General features: G+C 34.8%; 1 protein-coding gene across 1 annotated transcript in view; it reads right to left on the bottom strand.

Annotated features, from left to right (window-relative positions):
- Positions 1-13,412, bottom strand: part of LOC106509426 (olfactory receptor 2AJ1-like) — a 35,251-nt gene extending 21,839 nt beyond the window's left edge. Inside the window, exons 1-2 of the mRNA XM_013994601.1 lie at positions 12,491-13,412; positions 10,629-10,841 (exon numbers count right to left, since the gene is read on the bottom strand). Of these exons, the coding sequence (XP_013850055.1) occupies positions 10,629-10,841; positions 12,491-13,412 (1,135 nt within the window). The remainder of the gene's footprint in view (positions 1-10,628; positions 10,842-12,490) is intronic.
- Between the last annotated feature and the right edge of the window lie 1,872 nt (positions 13,413-15,284).

Genomic DNA, 15,284 nt, shown 5'->3' with positions numbered 1-15,284 from the left:
CTGCCTCAACTTATTGAACTTATAGCAAATATTATACCAAATTCATAAAATTTAATATAAAAAATCCCAAACATCCTAATTAAAAGTGGATAAAGGACATGAATATACATATATTTTTTAAAAAAGACATATGAAGGGCCATCAGTCACAAGAAAATATGCTCAACATCACTAATCTTAGGGGAATGCAAATCAAAACCTTGATTGAGCTATCACTTCATACTATTATCAAGAAGACAAGAGGCAGCTGATACTAGTGAGGATATGGGGATACAATTTGAGGTGAGGAATGCAAATTGTTTGGAGGGACTATAAATTTGTTCAACCAACTATAGAAAACAATATGAAATTTCATACACACAATATAAAATTATTCAACCAGGTGAAAGGAGACTATCCTTCCATTCGCGATACTAGTGATTATGCTAAATGAAATGTCAAACAGAGAAATACAAGTAATTATCATATCATGCCTATGAGGGACCTGTTAAAATAAGATAAATACATGTCCTGTTAAAATAAGAGAAAGAGGAAACTCATGGCCCCAGGGAGCTTATGAGCAGTCATTAGCAGAATATGCATCAGCAAGGAGAATGAGGTGCAAACCTAGGCACACCAGGTTGCTTTATATAGGCATGCCATCTGTGGAAGCACAATGATGATGCTAGATGTTATGCATAGTCAGCTAACACCGGGCTTCCTCAATGCTAGTGATTGTTAAATGCCTAAAGGTCAGACTAAAAGCTTAACCAGCTACCAGCTATGTGACTTTTACAATAATAAAATAACTTTTAAAATAATAAAAAAAATTATATCCTGCACCTACAACCCCCTCCTCACTTAAGGTAATCCTAAAGAACACAATAAAAGCTGTGTGGTTTTTTCAGGCAGTGCTCTTGGTCCCTGAGACCTTAAGTTCCCAGTTCACACCTTTAATTAAGATAAATGTCTCTGTGGACCAAGAGGTTCCTCTTTCTCTTATTCTTAAGAAGACATATCATGCTGTGCAAACAGCATGCCGATCCGCACAGGTCTGGCATGCCTAGACCAATGCATTATGTCCTCATTCATCTCACCATATGAATAACTTATGCCTTTTGGTCTTTGTTCTTAACTTAAGTCATTTACCAGCACTGTGACTCTTTTTCAAGCAGGAATATGGGGTAAAGTAAAGCAGGACAAGATGGAGTTTTCAGCATAGACAATAGAAGCAAAGAGACTAAGAAAGGATTGTAGAAACATGTCTCGCAAGACTTTTTTATGTCTGAGAAGTATTCCATTGTGTATATGTATCATATCTTTTTAATCCATTCATCTGTCAATTGAAATTTATGTTGTTTCCAAATCTTGGCTATTGTGAATAGTGCTGCAATGAACATACAGGTGGATGTATATTGTTCAATGAAAGTTTTGCCTGGATATATGCCTAGGAATGGGATTGCTGGAACATATGGTGGGTCTATAATTTTCTGAGGTACCTGCATACTGTTTTCCATAGTGGTTGTATCAATTTACACCCCCTCCAACAGTGTACACCCCCTCCATTTCTCTACACTCTCTCAGCATTTGTTATTTGTAAACTTAATAATGGTGGTCATTCAGGGCAGTGTGAGGAGGTATTTTACTGTAGTTTTAGTTTGCATTTCTCTAATAATCATTGATGTTGAGCATTTTTTCCTGTGCCTATTGGCTATCTGTATGTCTTCTTTGGACAGGTCTTCTGCCAATTTTTGAGTTTTGGTTTCCTTTTTTTTGTTGTGGAGTTTAATGAGTTTTTTTGTAATATATTTTGGAGGCTAAGCCCTTGGGGATTGCATTGTTTGAAACATTTTCTCCAATTCCATAGGTTGTATTTTTTTTTATGATTTCTTTTGCTGTGCAAATCTTGTAAGTTTGATTATGCCCCATTGGTTCATTTTTGTTTATTTCTGTTGCCTTGGAAGACTGACATAAGAAAACATTTATATGGTTGAGGTCAGGGAATATTTTGTCTTGGATCACTTCCAGGAGTATTATGATGTTTTGTCTTATATTTAAGCCTGTAAGCCATTTTGAATTTTTTTGGTGTGTACATGGTGTGAGGTTGCTTTCTAGTTTCATTGATATACATGCAGCTGTCCAGTTTTCCCAGCACCTCTTGCTGAAGAGATTCTCTTTTTCCTATTTTATATTCTTGCCTCCTTTGTCAAAGATTAATTGACTGTAAGTGTCTGGGTTTATTTCTGAGTTCACTATTCTGTTCCATTTTTCTGTATGTCTCTTTTTAAAACCAGTACCACACTGTCTTGATGACTGTAGCTTTGCCTTATTGTCTGAAGTCTAGGAGATTTATGCTTCCTGCTAGTTTTTTGTTCCACAGGTTTGCTCAGGCAATTATGGTTTTTTTATGGTTCCATAAATATTTTTAATTGTATCTTCTAGTTTTGTGAAAAATGGTATGGGTAGCTTGATAAGGATTGCATTGAATCTGTAGATTGCTTTGGAAGACATAGCCATCTTTACAATATTAATTCTTCCAACTCAAGAGCATGTAATATCTTCCCATTTCTTTTAATCCTCTTTAATTTCCATGATGTTTTATAGTTCTCAGCATATAATCTTCCACTTCCTTGATCAGGCTTATTCCAAAATTTATTTGTGTGTGTGTGCGAGAGAGAGACAGAGAAAGAGAGAGGTATCAAAAGCACTGTATTTTTATATTCATTTTCTAATATTTCATTGTTAGTATAGAGATACACAACCAATTTCTGAATATTAATCTTGTATCCCGCTCTTAGTTGAATTTCTTGACCAGTTCAAGTAGTTTTTGTGCAGTGTTCTTAGGGTTATTTATATATAGTATATAGTATCGTGTCTTCTGCATACAGTGAGAATTTTATCTCTTCTCTTCCAATTTCAATACAATTTATTTCCTTTGTTTATCTAATTGCTGTGGCTAAGACTTCTAATACTATGCTGAACAAAATTGGTGAGAGTGTGTATCCCTGTCTTGTTCCAGATTTTTGTGGGAAGGTTTTCAGCTTTTCTCCATAAGGTATGATATTGGCTGTGGGTTTGTCATAAACAGCTTTGATTATGTTAATATATATTCCCTGTATACCCACTTTGGTAAGATTTTTTTTTTATCATAAATGGATGTTGGATTTTGTTAAACAATTTTTCCAAATCTATTGAGATGAACTTTTTTTTTTTTTTTTGTATTTTTAGGGCAGTACCCATGGCATATGGAGATCCCCAGGCTAGGCATCAAATTAGAGCTGTAGCTGCTGGCCTATACCATAGTCACAGCAACATGGGATCTGAGCAGTGACTGCAAACTACACCACAGCTCAGGGCAATGCTGGACCCTTAACTCACTGAGCAAGGCCAGGGATGGAACCTGCGTCCTCACGGATGCTAGTCAGATTTGTTTCCATTGAGCCAAGGGAATTCCATTTGGTTGTTTTACTTTTCTTTTTTTAGTATGGTGTATGATGTTGATTGATTTGCATATGTTGAAACATCCTTGTGAACTTGGGATAAATACCACATGGTTTTGTTATATGATCTTATTTATATGTTGTTTAATTTGGTTACCTAAAATTTTGTTGAGAATTTTTGCATCTATATTCATCAAAGTTATTGGCCTATAATTTTCTTTTTTGGTAGCATCAATGGTTTTGGTATTAGGGTGCTGGTGGCTTTATAGAATGTCTTTGGGATTATTCCCTCTTCTTTAATATTTTGGAAAAGTTTAAGAAGGATGGGTATAAATTTTTCTTAGGTAGAATTTGCCTGCGAAGCCATCTGCTCTTCTATGTTTAATTGATCTATTTCTTCTTGATTCAGTTGTGGTGGGCTCTGTGTCTCTAGAAAGTGATCCATTTCTTCTAGGTTGTAAAATTTGTTGGCATATAATTGTTCATAGTATTCTCTCTCTTTTTTTTTTTTTTTTTTTTTGTATTTCTGCAGTATCCATTGAGATTTCTCCTTTTTCATTTCTTATTTTGTTTATTTTGGTTTTTTCTCACCTCTTCTTGGTGATTCTAGCCAGAGGTTTATCAATTTTGTTTACCCTTTCAAAGAACTAACTCATGGTTTTATTGATTTTTCTTTTATTTTTTTTGAATCTCTAATTTATTTATTTCCTTTTGACTTTTATGATTTCCTTCCTTCTTCTGACTTTAGGTTTTGTTGTTTTTTCTTTTTCCAATTCTTTTAGGTGGTAAGTTAAGTTGTTGATTTGAGATTTTTCTTCTTTTTGAAGAAGGGCTCTGTTGTGATGAACTTCCTTCTAAATACTGCATTTGTGGTATCCCATATATTTTGAATCATTGTGTTTTCATTATAATTTGTCTTAAGGTATTTTTAAATTTCCCTTTTGATTTCCTCATTGACCCATTGGATTTTTAGTAGAATTTTTTTTTCATTCTCTGTAATGAAAAAAAAAAAATCATTCAGATTTTTCTCATTTCTTTTCTGGTGGTTGATTTCTAGTTACATGCTGTTGTGGTCAGAAAAGTTACTTGAAATAATTTTCTATACTCTTAAATTTGTTGAGGTTAGTTTTGTGCCCTGTATGTGGTCAATCCTTGAGAATATTCCATGTATACTTGATAAGAATATATATTCTACTTTTTTTGGAAGTAATGTCCTGTATATATTAAGTCTAACTTTTCTATTGTGTCATTTCTGTCTAGAGGATCTCTCCATTGATGTGAGTGTGGTGTTAAAATCTACTACTATTATTCTATTCCCATCAATATATTCTTTTATATCTGTTAGTATTTGTTGTATATATTTAGGCACTCCTATATTAGGGGCATATATATTGATGATTGTAATATCCTCTTCTTGAATGGATCCTTTTATCATTAAATAATGTCTTACTTTGTCTTTCTCTATGGCTTTCATTTAAAGTCTATTTTGCCTGATATGAATATTGAAACTCCTGCTTTCCTGTCTTTTACACTTACATTAAATATCTTTTTCTCTCCCATCACTTTCAATTTATGTGTCATTTGCCACAAGGTTAAGCCTCTTTAGGCAATATATTATAGGATCTTTTATTTTTAAGCCCAGTCTGCCACTCTATGTCTTTTGATGTGAGCATTTAATCCATTGATATTTAAGGTAATTATTGATAAATTTGTATTTATTGCCATTTTAAAACTTTTTTCCAGGTGATTCTATGTTTCTCCTTTGTTCCTTTCTTTTTTCTTTCTTGTATTTTTTGTTTCTTTGGGTTTTTTTTTTTTTTTTTTTTTTGGTTGTTCTCTCTATGCTTCTGCTGGAACACTATCTATGAATATATTGGAATATATTGACATATTTGATATGATTCCACAGGGCTTATATGTTACTTCCATTTTTTATTAATGATTTTTTTATTATAGCTGCTTTACAGTGTTTTGTCAATTTTCTACTGTACAGCAATAGAACCCAGTCACATATATATACATTCTTTTTCTCATATTATCCTTCATCATGTTCCATCATAAGTAATGAGATATAGATCCCAGTGCTATACAGCAGGATCTCATTGCTTATTAATTCCAAAGGCAGTAGTTTACATCTATTAACTCCAGATGTCCAGTCCACCTCACTCCTTCCCCATCCCCCTTGGAAACCACAAGTCTGTTCTCCAAGTCCATGAGTTTTATTCTGTGGAAGGGTTTATTTTGCTGTATATTAGATTCCAGATATGTGATATCATATGGTATTTGTCTTTCTCTTTCTGACTGATTTCACTGAGTATGAGTCTCTCATTCCATCCACGTTGCTTTAAATGACATTATTTTGTTCTTTTTATGGCTGAGTAGTATTCCATTCTGTATATATACACCACATTTTCTTAATGCAGATGGACAACATTTAGGTTGTTTCCATGACTTGTCTATTGTGGACAGTGCTGCAATGAACATACAGGTCCATGTGTTTTCAAAGAAAGTTTCGTCTAGATACATGTCCAAGAGTGGGATTCTTGGGTTATATGGTAGTTCTATACTTAGTTTTCTAAGGTACCATGTACTGTTTTCCAAAGTGGTAGTACCAATTTACATTCTCACCCCCTGTGTAGGATTGTTCCCTTTTCTCCACACCCTCTCCATCATTTGTTATTTGTGGATTTATTAATGATGGCCATTTTGAGTGGTGTGAGGTGATACCTCACAGTAGTTTTGATTTGCATTTCTCTAATAATCAGTGATTTTGAGCATTTTTTCATGTGCTTGTTGAACATCTGTGCATCTTCATTGGAAAAATGTCTATTCAGGTCTTTTGCCCATTTATCAATTGGGTTGTTAGTTTTTTTTTTTTTTTCTTTGCTGTTGAGTTATATAATTTGTTTGTATATTTAAGAGATTAAGCCCTTGTAATTTCCATCATTTGAAAGTATTTTCTCCCATTCTGTAGGTTGTCTTTTTGTTTTTTGTTTTTAATGGTTTCCTTTGCTGTTCAAAATTTTGTCAATTTGATTAGGTCTCATTGATTTATTTTTGCTTTTATATCTGTTGCCTTGGGAAACTGATCTAAGAAAACATTTGTAAGGTTGATAATCAGAGAATGTTTTGCCTATGTTCACTTCTAGGCATTTGATGGTGTCTTGTCTTACATTTGTCTTCAAGCTATTTCAAATTTATTTTTGTTCATGGTGTGAGAGCGTCTTCCAGTTTCATTGATTTACATGCAGCTCTTCAGTTTTAGCCTTTTTTTTTTTTTTTTTTTTTTTTTTTTTTTTTTTGTCTTTTTTCCATGTCTTGGGCTACTCCTATGGCATATGGAGGTTCCCAGGCTAGGGGTCAAATCTGACCTGTAGCCACTGGCCTATGCCACAGCCACAGCAATGAAGAATCTGAGCTGCATCTGCAACCTACACCACAGCTCAAGGAAACTCCAGATCCTTAACCCACTGACCAAGGCCAGGGATTGAACCTGCAACATCATGGTTACTAGTTGGATTCATTAACCACTAAGCCATGACAGGAACTCCCCTTCTTTTTTTTTTTTTTTTTCAATTTGTCTTTCTGTCTGCTCTTATTATTGGAAGTTTTCCATTGCCATATCTTCCAGATTACATAACTATTTTTCTGCTTATTTATTATGTTATTCCTTGCTCCTGGAGAGATTATTATCTCAACAATTGAATAATTTTGGTTGTTCCCTGTTTACTGTTTCTAATTCCTTGTCAGAGTGATCTGCAGTTTTATTGGTAATCTTTCTTAATTACTCAATTAAACATTTTTATTACCTTCTTATTGAACATAGGGTCTAGTTGACTGGTGACATCTCTTTCATAACTTGTTCTGTCAGTTGATTTCTCTTGTTCATTTAATTGGAAGTGGTTCCTCTGTTTTTCCATTTATTTAACTTCCTCTGTCTCTATGAATTTGGGGAAAACAGTTATCTATTGTGGTCTTGAAAGGGTGTTTTTATGTGGGATCATGGCTGTGTAGGCTGTGAGTCAATATTTTTTCTTTGAAGGTCATTTTTCTTTTGGAAGGTAGCCTTGTTTTTCCTCAGTATATGCTGGCCATTATCTCCTTGTTTTAATTTCTCTATCTCTTGGATGTTTGAATCTTTTCCCAGATTATGAATGTTCTCAGCTACTATCACTTGAGATAAGTTATCTGAATTTTTTTTCTCTTGCTTCTCCTCCTGGGACTTTAATAATGGAAATGTTTGTACACTTAATACTATACCACACATTTGTCAAACTGTTCTTTTAATGTTTTCCTTTTTTTTGAGCTTGGATGATATCCACTACTCTGTCTTCCAGTTTCTTGATTTATTCCTTTTTGTCATCTATTCTACTGTTGATTTGTTCCAGTGTATTTCTATTTCAATTATTTTCTTATTCAGATATGTTTTATTCTTTATATTTTAACTCTGTTAAATTTACCACTGTACTCATCTATTTTTCCCTAACTTCTTTGAGCTTCTTTATGCTTGTTATCTTGAACCCTTTATCTGCTTGGTTGCTCATCTCCACATTGCTTAGTTATTTTTCTGAGGTTTTCTCATTTTCCTTCACAGGGAACATATTCCTCATTGTCTTAATTTAACCTAATTTTCTGTGTTTATTTGTATATACTATTTAAGTTGATTGTTTCTCAATTTTGGAAGTGGCCTTATGTATGAGATGTCCTATGGAGTCCTGCCACACACTTCTCTCTAGTCACCAGAGCTGTATGACTTTATGTGGGCTGAGTCAATCCTCCTATTGTGAGGGCTGAGTACTATGCACATACTGATAGACATGGCTGCTAGGTGCTGCCTCAGGTAGATGTTGCCAGTAGGCTGGTTTGTGGGACCAGTTTTTTGCTGGGTTTATAACAGGGCCTGGGAGTCCCAGGGATGGAGCCAGAAACTGACCAGGTGGTGAGTAAAGCTGGGTCCTAGTGTGACTGGCCATGGACCAGTGCACATCCACTGTTTGGTTCACTTTAATAATTTGTCTATCTCAGTTAAATTTATTGATGTTCATGTATTTTTTTCATTTTTTGAATTATCTTGGGTTTTGTTTTGCAATTTATTGAGTTTCTTTGAAACCACTTTTTTGAAATCTAACTAAAATTTTGCCTATTTCCATGTCTTTGAGTTTGTTTACTAGAGTGTGCTTTTGGATATGTCTTTTTTTTATTTTTCCTTCTTTGAACTGCATGCCAATATTTCTGCATCTGAGGTAATTACCTTTGAAAATTTTACTGTCTTCAGATTGTAAAACCCTTTGTAAGTCCAGACAAATATTCAGAGCCTTTCTCAAATCTTTTATGAATACATTTTCTCCATGAATCTTGTTTCCTTTTGTCTTAGAATTCTTAAGCTTGTCTTGCTTCTCATTATTTCAATGTACCAAGCCAACTGATGATAGCTAATTTTGTCCACTTGAAGATGGTTCTACAGCTAAAGCTTGTATTTTTCCCCTTGATTGGGATAGTGAAAATTTTTTATGTGTCCTCCCTAGCTTTCTACTGTACCTAAACCTCTCTAATATATTCCAAAGTACACAGAGGAATCTGGACTCAAAATTATGGTGGCGTGGGTATGGCTCATGTTGTGCTGGTAGTATCTATGGATGATTGGAGTTATCTGTGTGTTAGGTTTCCCAATACCTCACTGAGAGAATTTTAGTCCTCATTCCCATGATATTGCATATTTTACAAACCACACCAATGACTTCATGCATACTACCCAATAAGCTAGAGGGCAGATACCTCTTGGGAATTCAGTGTATGGCTCTGAATTATAAAACACCCACAGAGGAACTTTCTTAAATTACATTACATTACATTAATAAACAGGCAAAAGATTTCTACAGTAAAACTATAAAATATTGATGAAATAAATTATGAAATACACTAATTTATGCAAATTCATACTGTGTCTGTGATTAGAAAGATCAATTTGAAGTTATCAATTTGATCTAGAAGTTGATTAAATTGAAGTTATAAATTGACCTAGAAGTTGAATACAATTTGTATGAAAAAAACTGATAAACTTTTTACAGATAGAAAAATCCATTCTAAATTGTATGTGCAATCTATAGACTCTGTATTAGTCAAGGATCTCCAAAAATATATATGTAAACAAAGTTAACTCAGACAATTTGGTGGCTGAGAATCCCCATAATTTCTACATGCAAGATAGAGATTCAGGGAAACTGTGTTTGAAAATCTGAACATTTGATATCAAATGTTATATACTGCAGTCTGAGTATAATAACCCAGGAACTTAAACCACCAAGAGCAGAATACTGATACCCAGGTCAAGTGTTAGAAATAGAGCTAATATTCTTTTCCTTCACTTTTTGTTCTGTTGGGTCTTCAACAAATTCACAGAGGGAAACCAAATTTGGGGAAGGCAATCCTCTTTATTCTGTATACCAACACATATGCTAATCAAATCAGAACTCATCCACACATATGCATCTAGCAGATATCTATACATCAAATGATATTCTCAATTTAACACATAAAATTAACTATCACCATCTATAATAGCCAGAACCGTATTGTAAATAAAGTTGGGGGTTTCATTTCTTTCATTTAAAGTCTACAACAAAGTTATAGTAATGAAAACAGTGTTGTACTGACATTAATAAAAACATATAGCTCAATGAGATGGAATAGCAAGTCAAGGAACCATCTTGTATGTAATAAAATTATTCTTGACCAGAGTGCTAGGACAACTCAATGGGGGAAAAGACAGTCTTTTTAATAAATGATTTTATAAAAACTAAATCTCTATATGTACAAAAATGAAGCTTGACTACAACTTAAACCATAAACAAAAAATTAACTCAAAGTTAGTAAATGGGAGAAGACTAAGGTGGCAGATATGAGGACATTGAACTCACTTTTGCCATGAACATATAAAATATATCTACATGTGGAGAAATTCTCACTGAAAAAATGGAGACTGATTCCTATGCAACTTAGATTGTAACAAAAAATTCATATGAAGGGAAGAGAAGCAATCAGGTCAGGAGTTATGACCCTAGGAGAGTACAGGTGAGAAGGAGGATATCAAAGGCCTGAAGGTTTTCCCTGGGTAGTGAACCGTTAGAACTACATATCAGACATTGAGACCTAGTGTCCAACACTGGGATGATGAATACCTTCTCTGGGTTTGAAAACCAGTAGGACTTACAGGAGGGCTGTAAGAAATCTATACTCCACCCATAAAGAATATGCACATACTGGCTTACTTCCAGGAACAAGGTGGAGGAAGCAGATTGAAAATGCATGAGGCTCTGTCTGGTTTCATGCAATAGCCCCATCATGCATCCCAGATCAAGTTGAAAGCCCGCCTCAGCCCCTCTTGATTCATTTCTACTTCCATCTGGGGCAATGGTGCCATTGTCTTGAAGAGGTGGTGTGAGTATACATTTAGAGGGAGTGACACCAGATCAGAATTGACTCTCAGGGTTTCTACTCTAGCACCTTGAAAACACCCTTCCCTGATAGAGCAGTGATTGACAATGAGCATAGAAGAAAACTCAGCTCACATCTGGCTCTGAACTTGCATGAATTTGAGTCTAAAAAGAAAGCAGGGATAAAGGCAGGCCTATAAAGTCTTTATACTCAAAGTATTGGCTGCTCTCCAATAGAAAGAATTTCTGATGAAAACACTTGAGACTGGTTAATATATATTTTAGGTCTTACATCTCTATTACCTAGCTCAAAGAAGGAATATGGTGTTCCAATTTTATTTAGTACTTGCCTCTAATACTATGACTTTTTTGGATCCCTTCATCTGCCCTTAGATGCTAAGTGAGAACTAAAGTAAGACAGAAGACTGATAAATGTTAGATTTATACAAACTTTACAATCAAACAGTTACAAGGACAACTGGTACTCATTTTTCAAATTGCACCATTAATTAAGCAAAAGAAGTAATAGAAATCAATGACACCATTAGTGAGTTACCTTGAAGTTTGAGCACTTACAGAGGCATCAAGGCTCAGGGATTCTATCACTGTCAGCATGTTCTAAAAGGCTAATTTCTAAGACATCAGAAGGGAATAGTTGGATAGCATCCAATTTTTAATGTGGCACCTCAAAAGTTAAGATTTTATAGTCACAGTATATCACTAAATGATGCCAAGGTGAGTCATTTTTTGTAATTTTGGAAACTTCAATTAATGGTGTTCTTTTTTATTTATTTTTAATTGAAGTGTTGTTGATTTACAATGTGTTAATTTCTGCTGTACAGCAAAATAATTCAGTTATGCATATATTATACAATTTTTATGTTATTTTCCATTGTGGTTTATCATAGGACATTGAATATAGTTCTCTGTACTATATGATAGGACCTTGTTTATCATCTCCATGTATAATAACTTATGCCTGCTTATCTCAATTTCCCACTCCATCCCTCTCCAACTCCCTTACCCTTGGCAACCACATGTCTGTTCTCCTTGTCCATTAATTTGTTTCTGTTTCAAGATGATTAATTTGTTTCATATTTTAGATACCATAGGTGAGGCTTACCTTCCATTTTATACCATGGATCTCTATTGAGAGCTATCTGTTTAAGAGTAAATTTAGCTTATGTTAATAGGTCAAATGCAACACTAGGTCTGAGTGACTGATGTATGAATGTTATTAGATAATAAAAAAATAATTCATATGGGGGAGTTCCCATCATGGCGCAGTGGTTAACGAATCCGACTAGGAACCATGAGGTTGCGGGTTCGGTCCCTGCCCTTGCTCAGTGGGTTAACGATCCGGCATTGCCGTGAGCTGTGGTATAGGTTGCAGACGCGGCTCGGATCCCGCGTTGCTGTGGCTCTGGCGTAGGTCGGTGGCTACAGCTCCGATTCAACCCCTAGCCTGGGAACCTCCATATGCCGCGGGAGCGGCCCAAGAAATAGCAACAACAACAACAACAATAACAAAAAGACAAAAGACAAAAAAAAAAAATTCATATGATGTAAACAACATTTATACTTAATAATGCACACTATCCACTGAGGCTTTATATTCTCATTTTAGAATACAATGTACACTTCCATAGGATTTTTCCCAAGGCTCCCATCACATCCTTATTTCTAAGACTATAAATCATAGGATTTAGCATAGGTGTCAAAATGGTATAGAAGACAGATACTACTTTGTCTTGACTGAAAGTATGAGAAGAGATTGGCCTCATATACATGAAAATAATGGCACTATAATATAAGCTGACAACTGTAAGATGAGATGAGCAAGTAGAAAATGCTTTCTTCCTCCCCTCAGTAGAAGTCATTTGGATGATGGTGACCAGGATGAGTGTGTAAGAAGCGAGGATGACTGAGAATGGAATAAGAAGCAAAATGGTAGTGCTAATGAAAACTCCCATCTCATAGGTCGAGGTGTCCTCACAGGAGAGATGCAAGACACTGGGAAGTTCACAGTAGAAATGATGTATTTCCCTCAATCCACAAAAGGAGAATCTCATGGTGTAGACAGTGTGTATCAAGGCATTGAAAACACCACTGGCCCATGAGCTAAAAGCCATCTGCTTAAACAGGGACCAGTTCATGAGAAGTGGATAATGTAGAGGCTTGCAGATGGCAACATATCGATCATAGGACATGAGACCTAAAAGGATGCACTCAGTTCCTCCCAGAGCCAGCCCCAGGAAGATTTGGGTGCCACAGCCAGAAACAGAGATGACTGTTTTATGCAGAAGGTAGTCTGTCATTATCTTGGGTACAATGGCAAGAGTAAAGAGAATGTCAATGAGAGATAGCTGCCAAAGGAAAAAATACATTGGAGTGTGAAGATTGGGATCTATCAGGATCACCAAAATTAAGAGGCTGTTTCTAGTGAGTGTAAAAAGAAATATTATGATTATAAGTGCAAAGAGACACATGTGAGTTGGGGTGTATTGCAGCAAACCCAGAAGAATAAATTCAGTGATTGTGTGGTTCTCCAAATGTGTCATTCTTGAAATATCCATAGGTGTAAAGGGAAAAACATAATATGGAAGTTATTTCTCAATTAATATTGGATTACATAGAATTTAGGCCACTAAACAATTTACCTAAAGAATTCAGAATAATGATGTAACCAGTTGACCTAAATTGATCAAACTATATTTACCTTGTTTGATTTAGGGATTCATCAAGCAAAGTAAATGGATCATTTTTTGCATTTTAGTATATTTTGGATATAAATCCTTTGATTCCAAAATAGGTTGAAAAAAAAGGTTGATTTATTAGTGGTTTACAAGCACTTTTGTTCATGGTTCCCCAGTGGAAATCTAGAAATCAGACTGACTTCCTTTATCTCTACAAATTCCCATTTGAACTCTGATCCACAGAACAAAACAAAATTATGTAAGCAGGTCTGCTAAAAATGTTCAGCACTGTGAACAACAACATGAAACCCCATAGACTTAAGTTCATATGAGTTCTATATTGGTTAGTAGAAATTAATTCTCTTAAATTAATTTGGAATTTTTTTTTTCACTCAAGATATCTAAATTTTTATTTGTATAATGAGCATTTTATAAGTAATTTCCCCACACTTGCTATTCATTCTTTGGTCCATTCACTCAACTTTCAAGAAAAAAATGGGGCTATGAAGAATATTCCTGTTGTTATATAACCCTAATGAAAAAGAAATTGCACACTGGACCTTCATGGTAAATGTTGACTTTAGAGATGCTCTGCTCAATATTTTTTCACATAGTAACATGAATCTTTATCTCATCACATGAAATGCTTTATTCAAATATGCATTTACTCCTCATGCTTTACTAAGCCTCTCAAGAACATTCTTTCCAGGAGTTCCCGTCGTGGTGCAGTGGTTAACAAATCCGACTAAGAACCACGAGGTTGTGGGTTCAATCCCTGGCCTTGCTCAGTGCAGTAAGGATCTGGCATTGCCATGAGCTGTGGTGTAGGTCACAGACACAGCTCGGATCCCATGAGGCTACAGCTCTGATTAGACCCCTAGCCTGGGAACCTCCATATGCTGTGGAAGCGGCCCCAGAAAAGGCAAAAAGACAAAAATAAATAAATAAATAAATAAGAACATTCTTTCAAGTAATTGTCTTAATCCTTCTCTTTAAAATTTTGGTAAAAAAAGTTTTGTAAAATCATTAGATTTTTTTATTATAGGCCATGCCACCATCTAGTTAAATTAGATTACTATATTTTATTTTATTTTATTTTATTTTATTTTATTTTATTTTATTTTATTTTACTTTTTGGGGCCACATGTGCTGCATATGGATGTTCCCAGGCTAGGGGTCCAATTGGAGCTATAGCTGCTGGCCTACACCACAGCCACAACAATATCAGATCCAAGCTGAGTTTGTGACCTACACCATAGTTCATGGCAATGCCAGATCCTTAAAATGTCTTCCTTTGAATAACCATTATAATGCTATCAAGGGTAGATGGTTATTCTGTGCAAATTATTAACTAACAGAATTTAGTTATTTTTCCTTTATAATTCTTTTTTTTTCCCTTTGGGGGATGAAAGCCTATTGATTTAATATTATTTACTCCAATGAGCAGAGAGTTTGTAAAGTTTGCCAATATTTTGTTCTCCGTAATTTGCGTTATTCTTTTTTGTGTCCCTTAGAAAATGTACAGAACCACATTCTGTGCTATTGAGAAATGTTTGCATTAGAAGCATAAATATTAATCACTATAAACATTAGGGAAATATAAACGTAAAGGAAAAATCATTAGTACAGCTTTGGCTTTTTGGTTAGACATATTTGTATTTGTAAACTCACTCAACCAATTATGGGCTGATGATTTGGGACAAACTTATATCTTGATCCTTGCTTTACTCATTCAAA

Source organism: Sus scrofa, chromosome 2 (assembly GCF_054392235.1).
Source record: "Sus scrofa isolate SSC_HxYL_T2T_F1_AM1 chromosome 2, Sscrofa_HxYL_maternal_Yorkshire_Landrace_v2.0, whole genome shotgun sequence".
In the NCBI taxonomy this organism is placed as follows: Eukaryota; Metazoa; Chordata; class Mammalia; order Artiodactyla; family Suidae; genus Sus; species Sus scrofa.
Note: the sequence above shows the minus strand (reverse complement) of the source record. Positions and strands in the feature narration are given on the sequence as shown.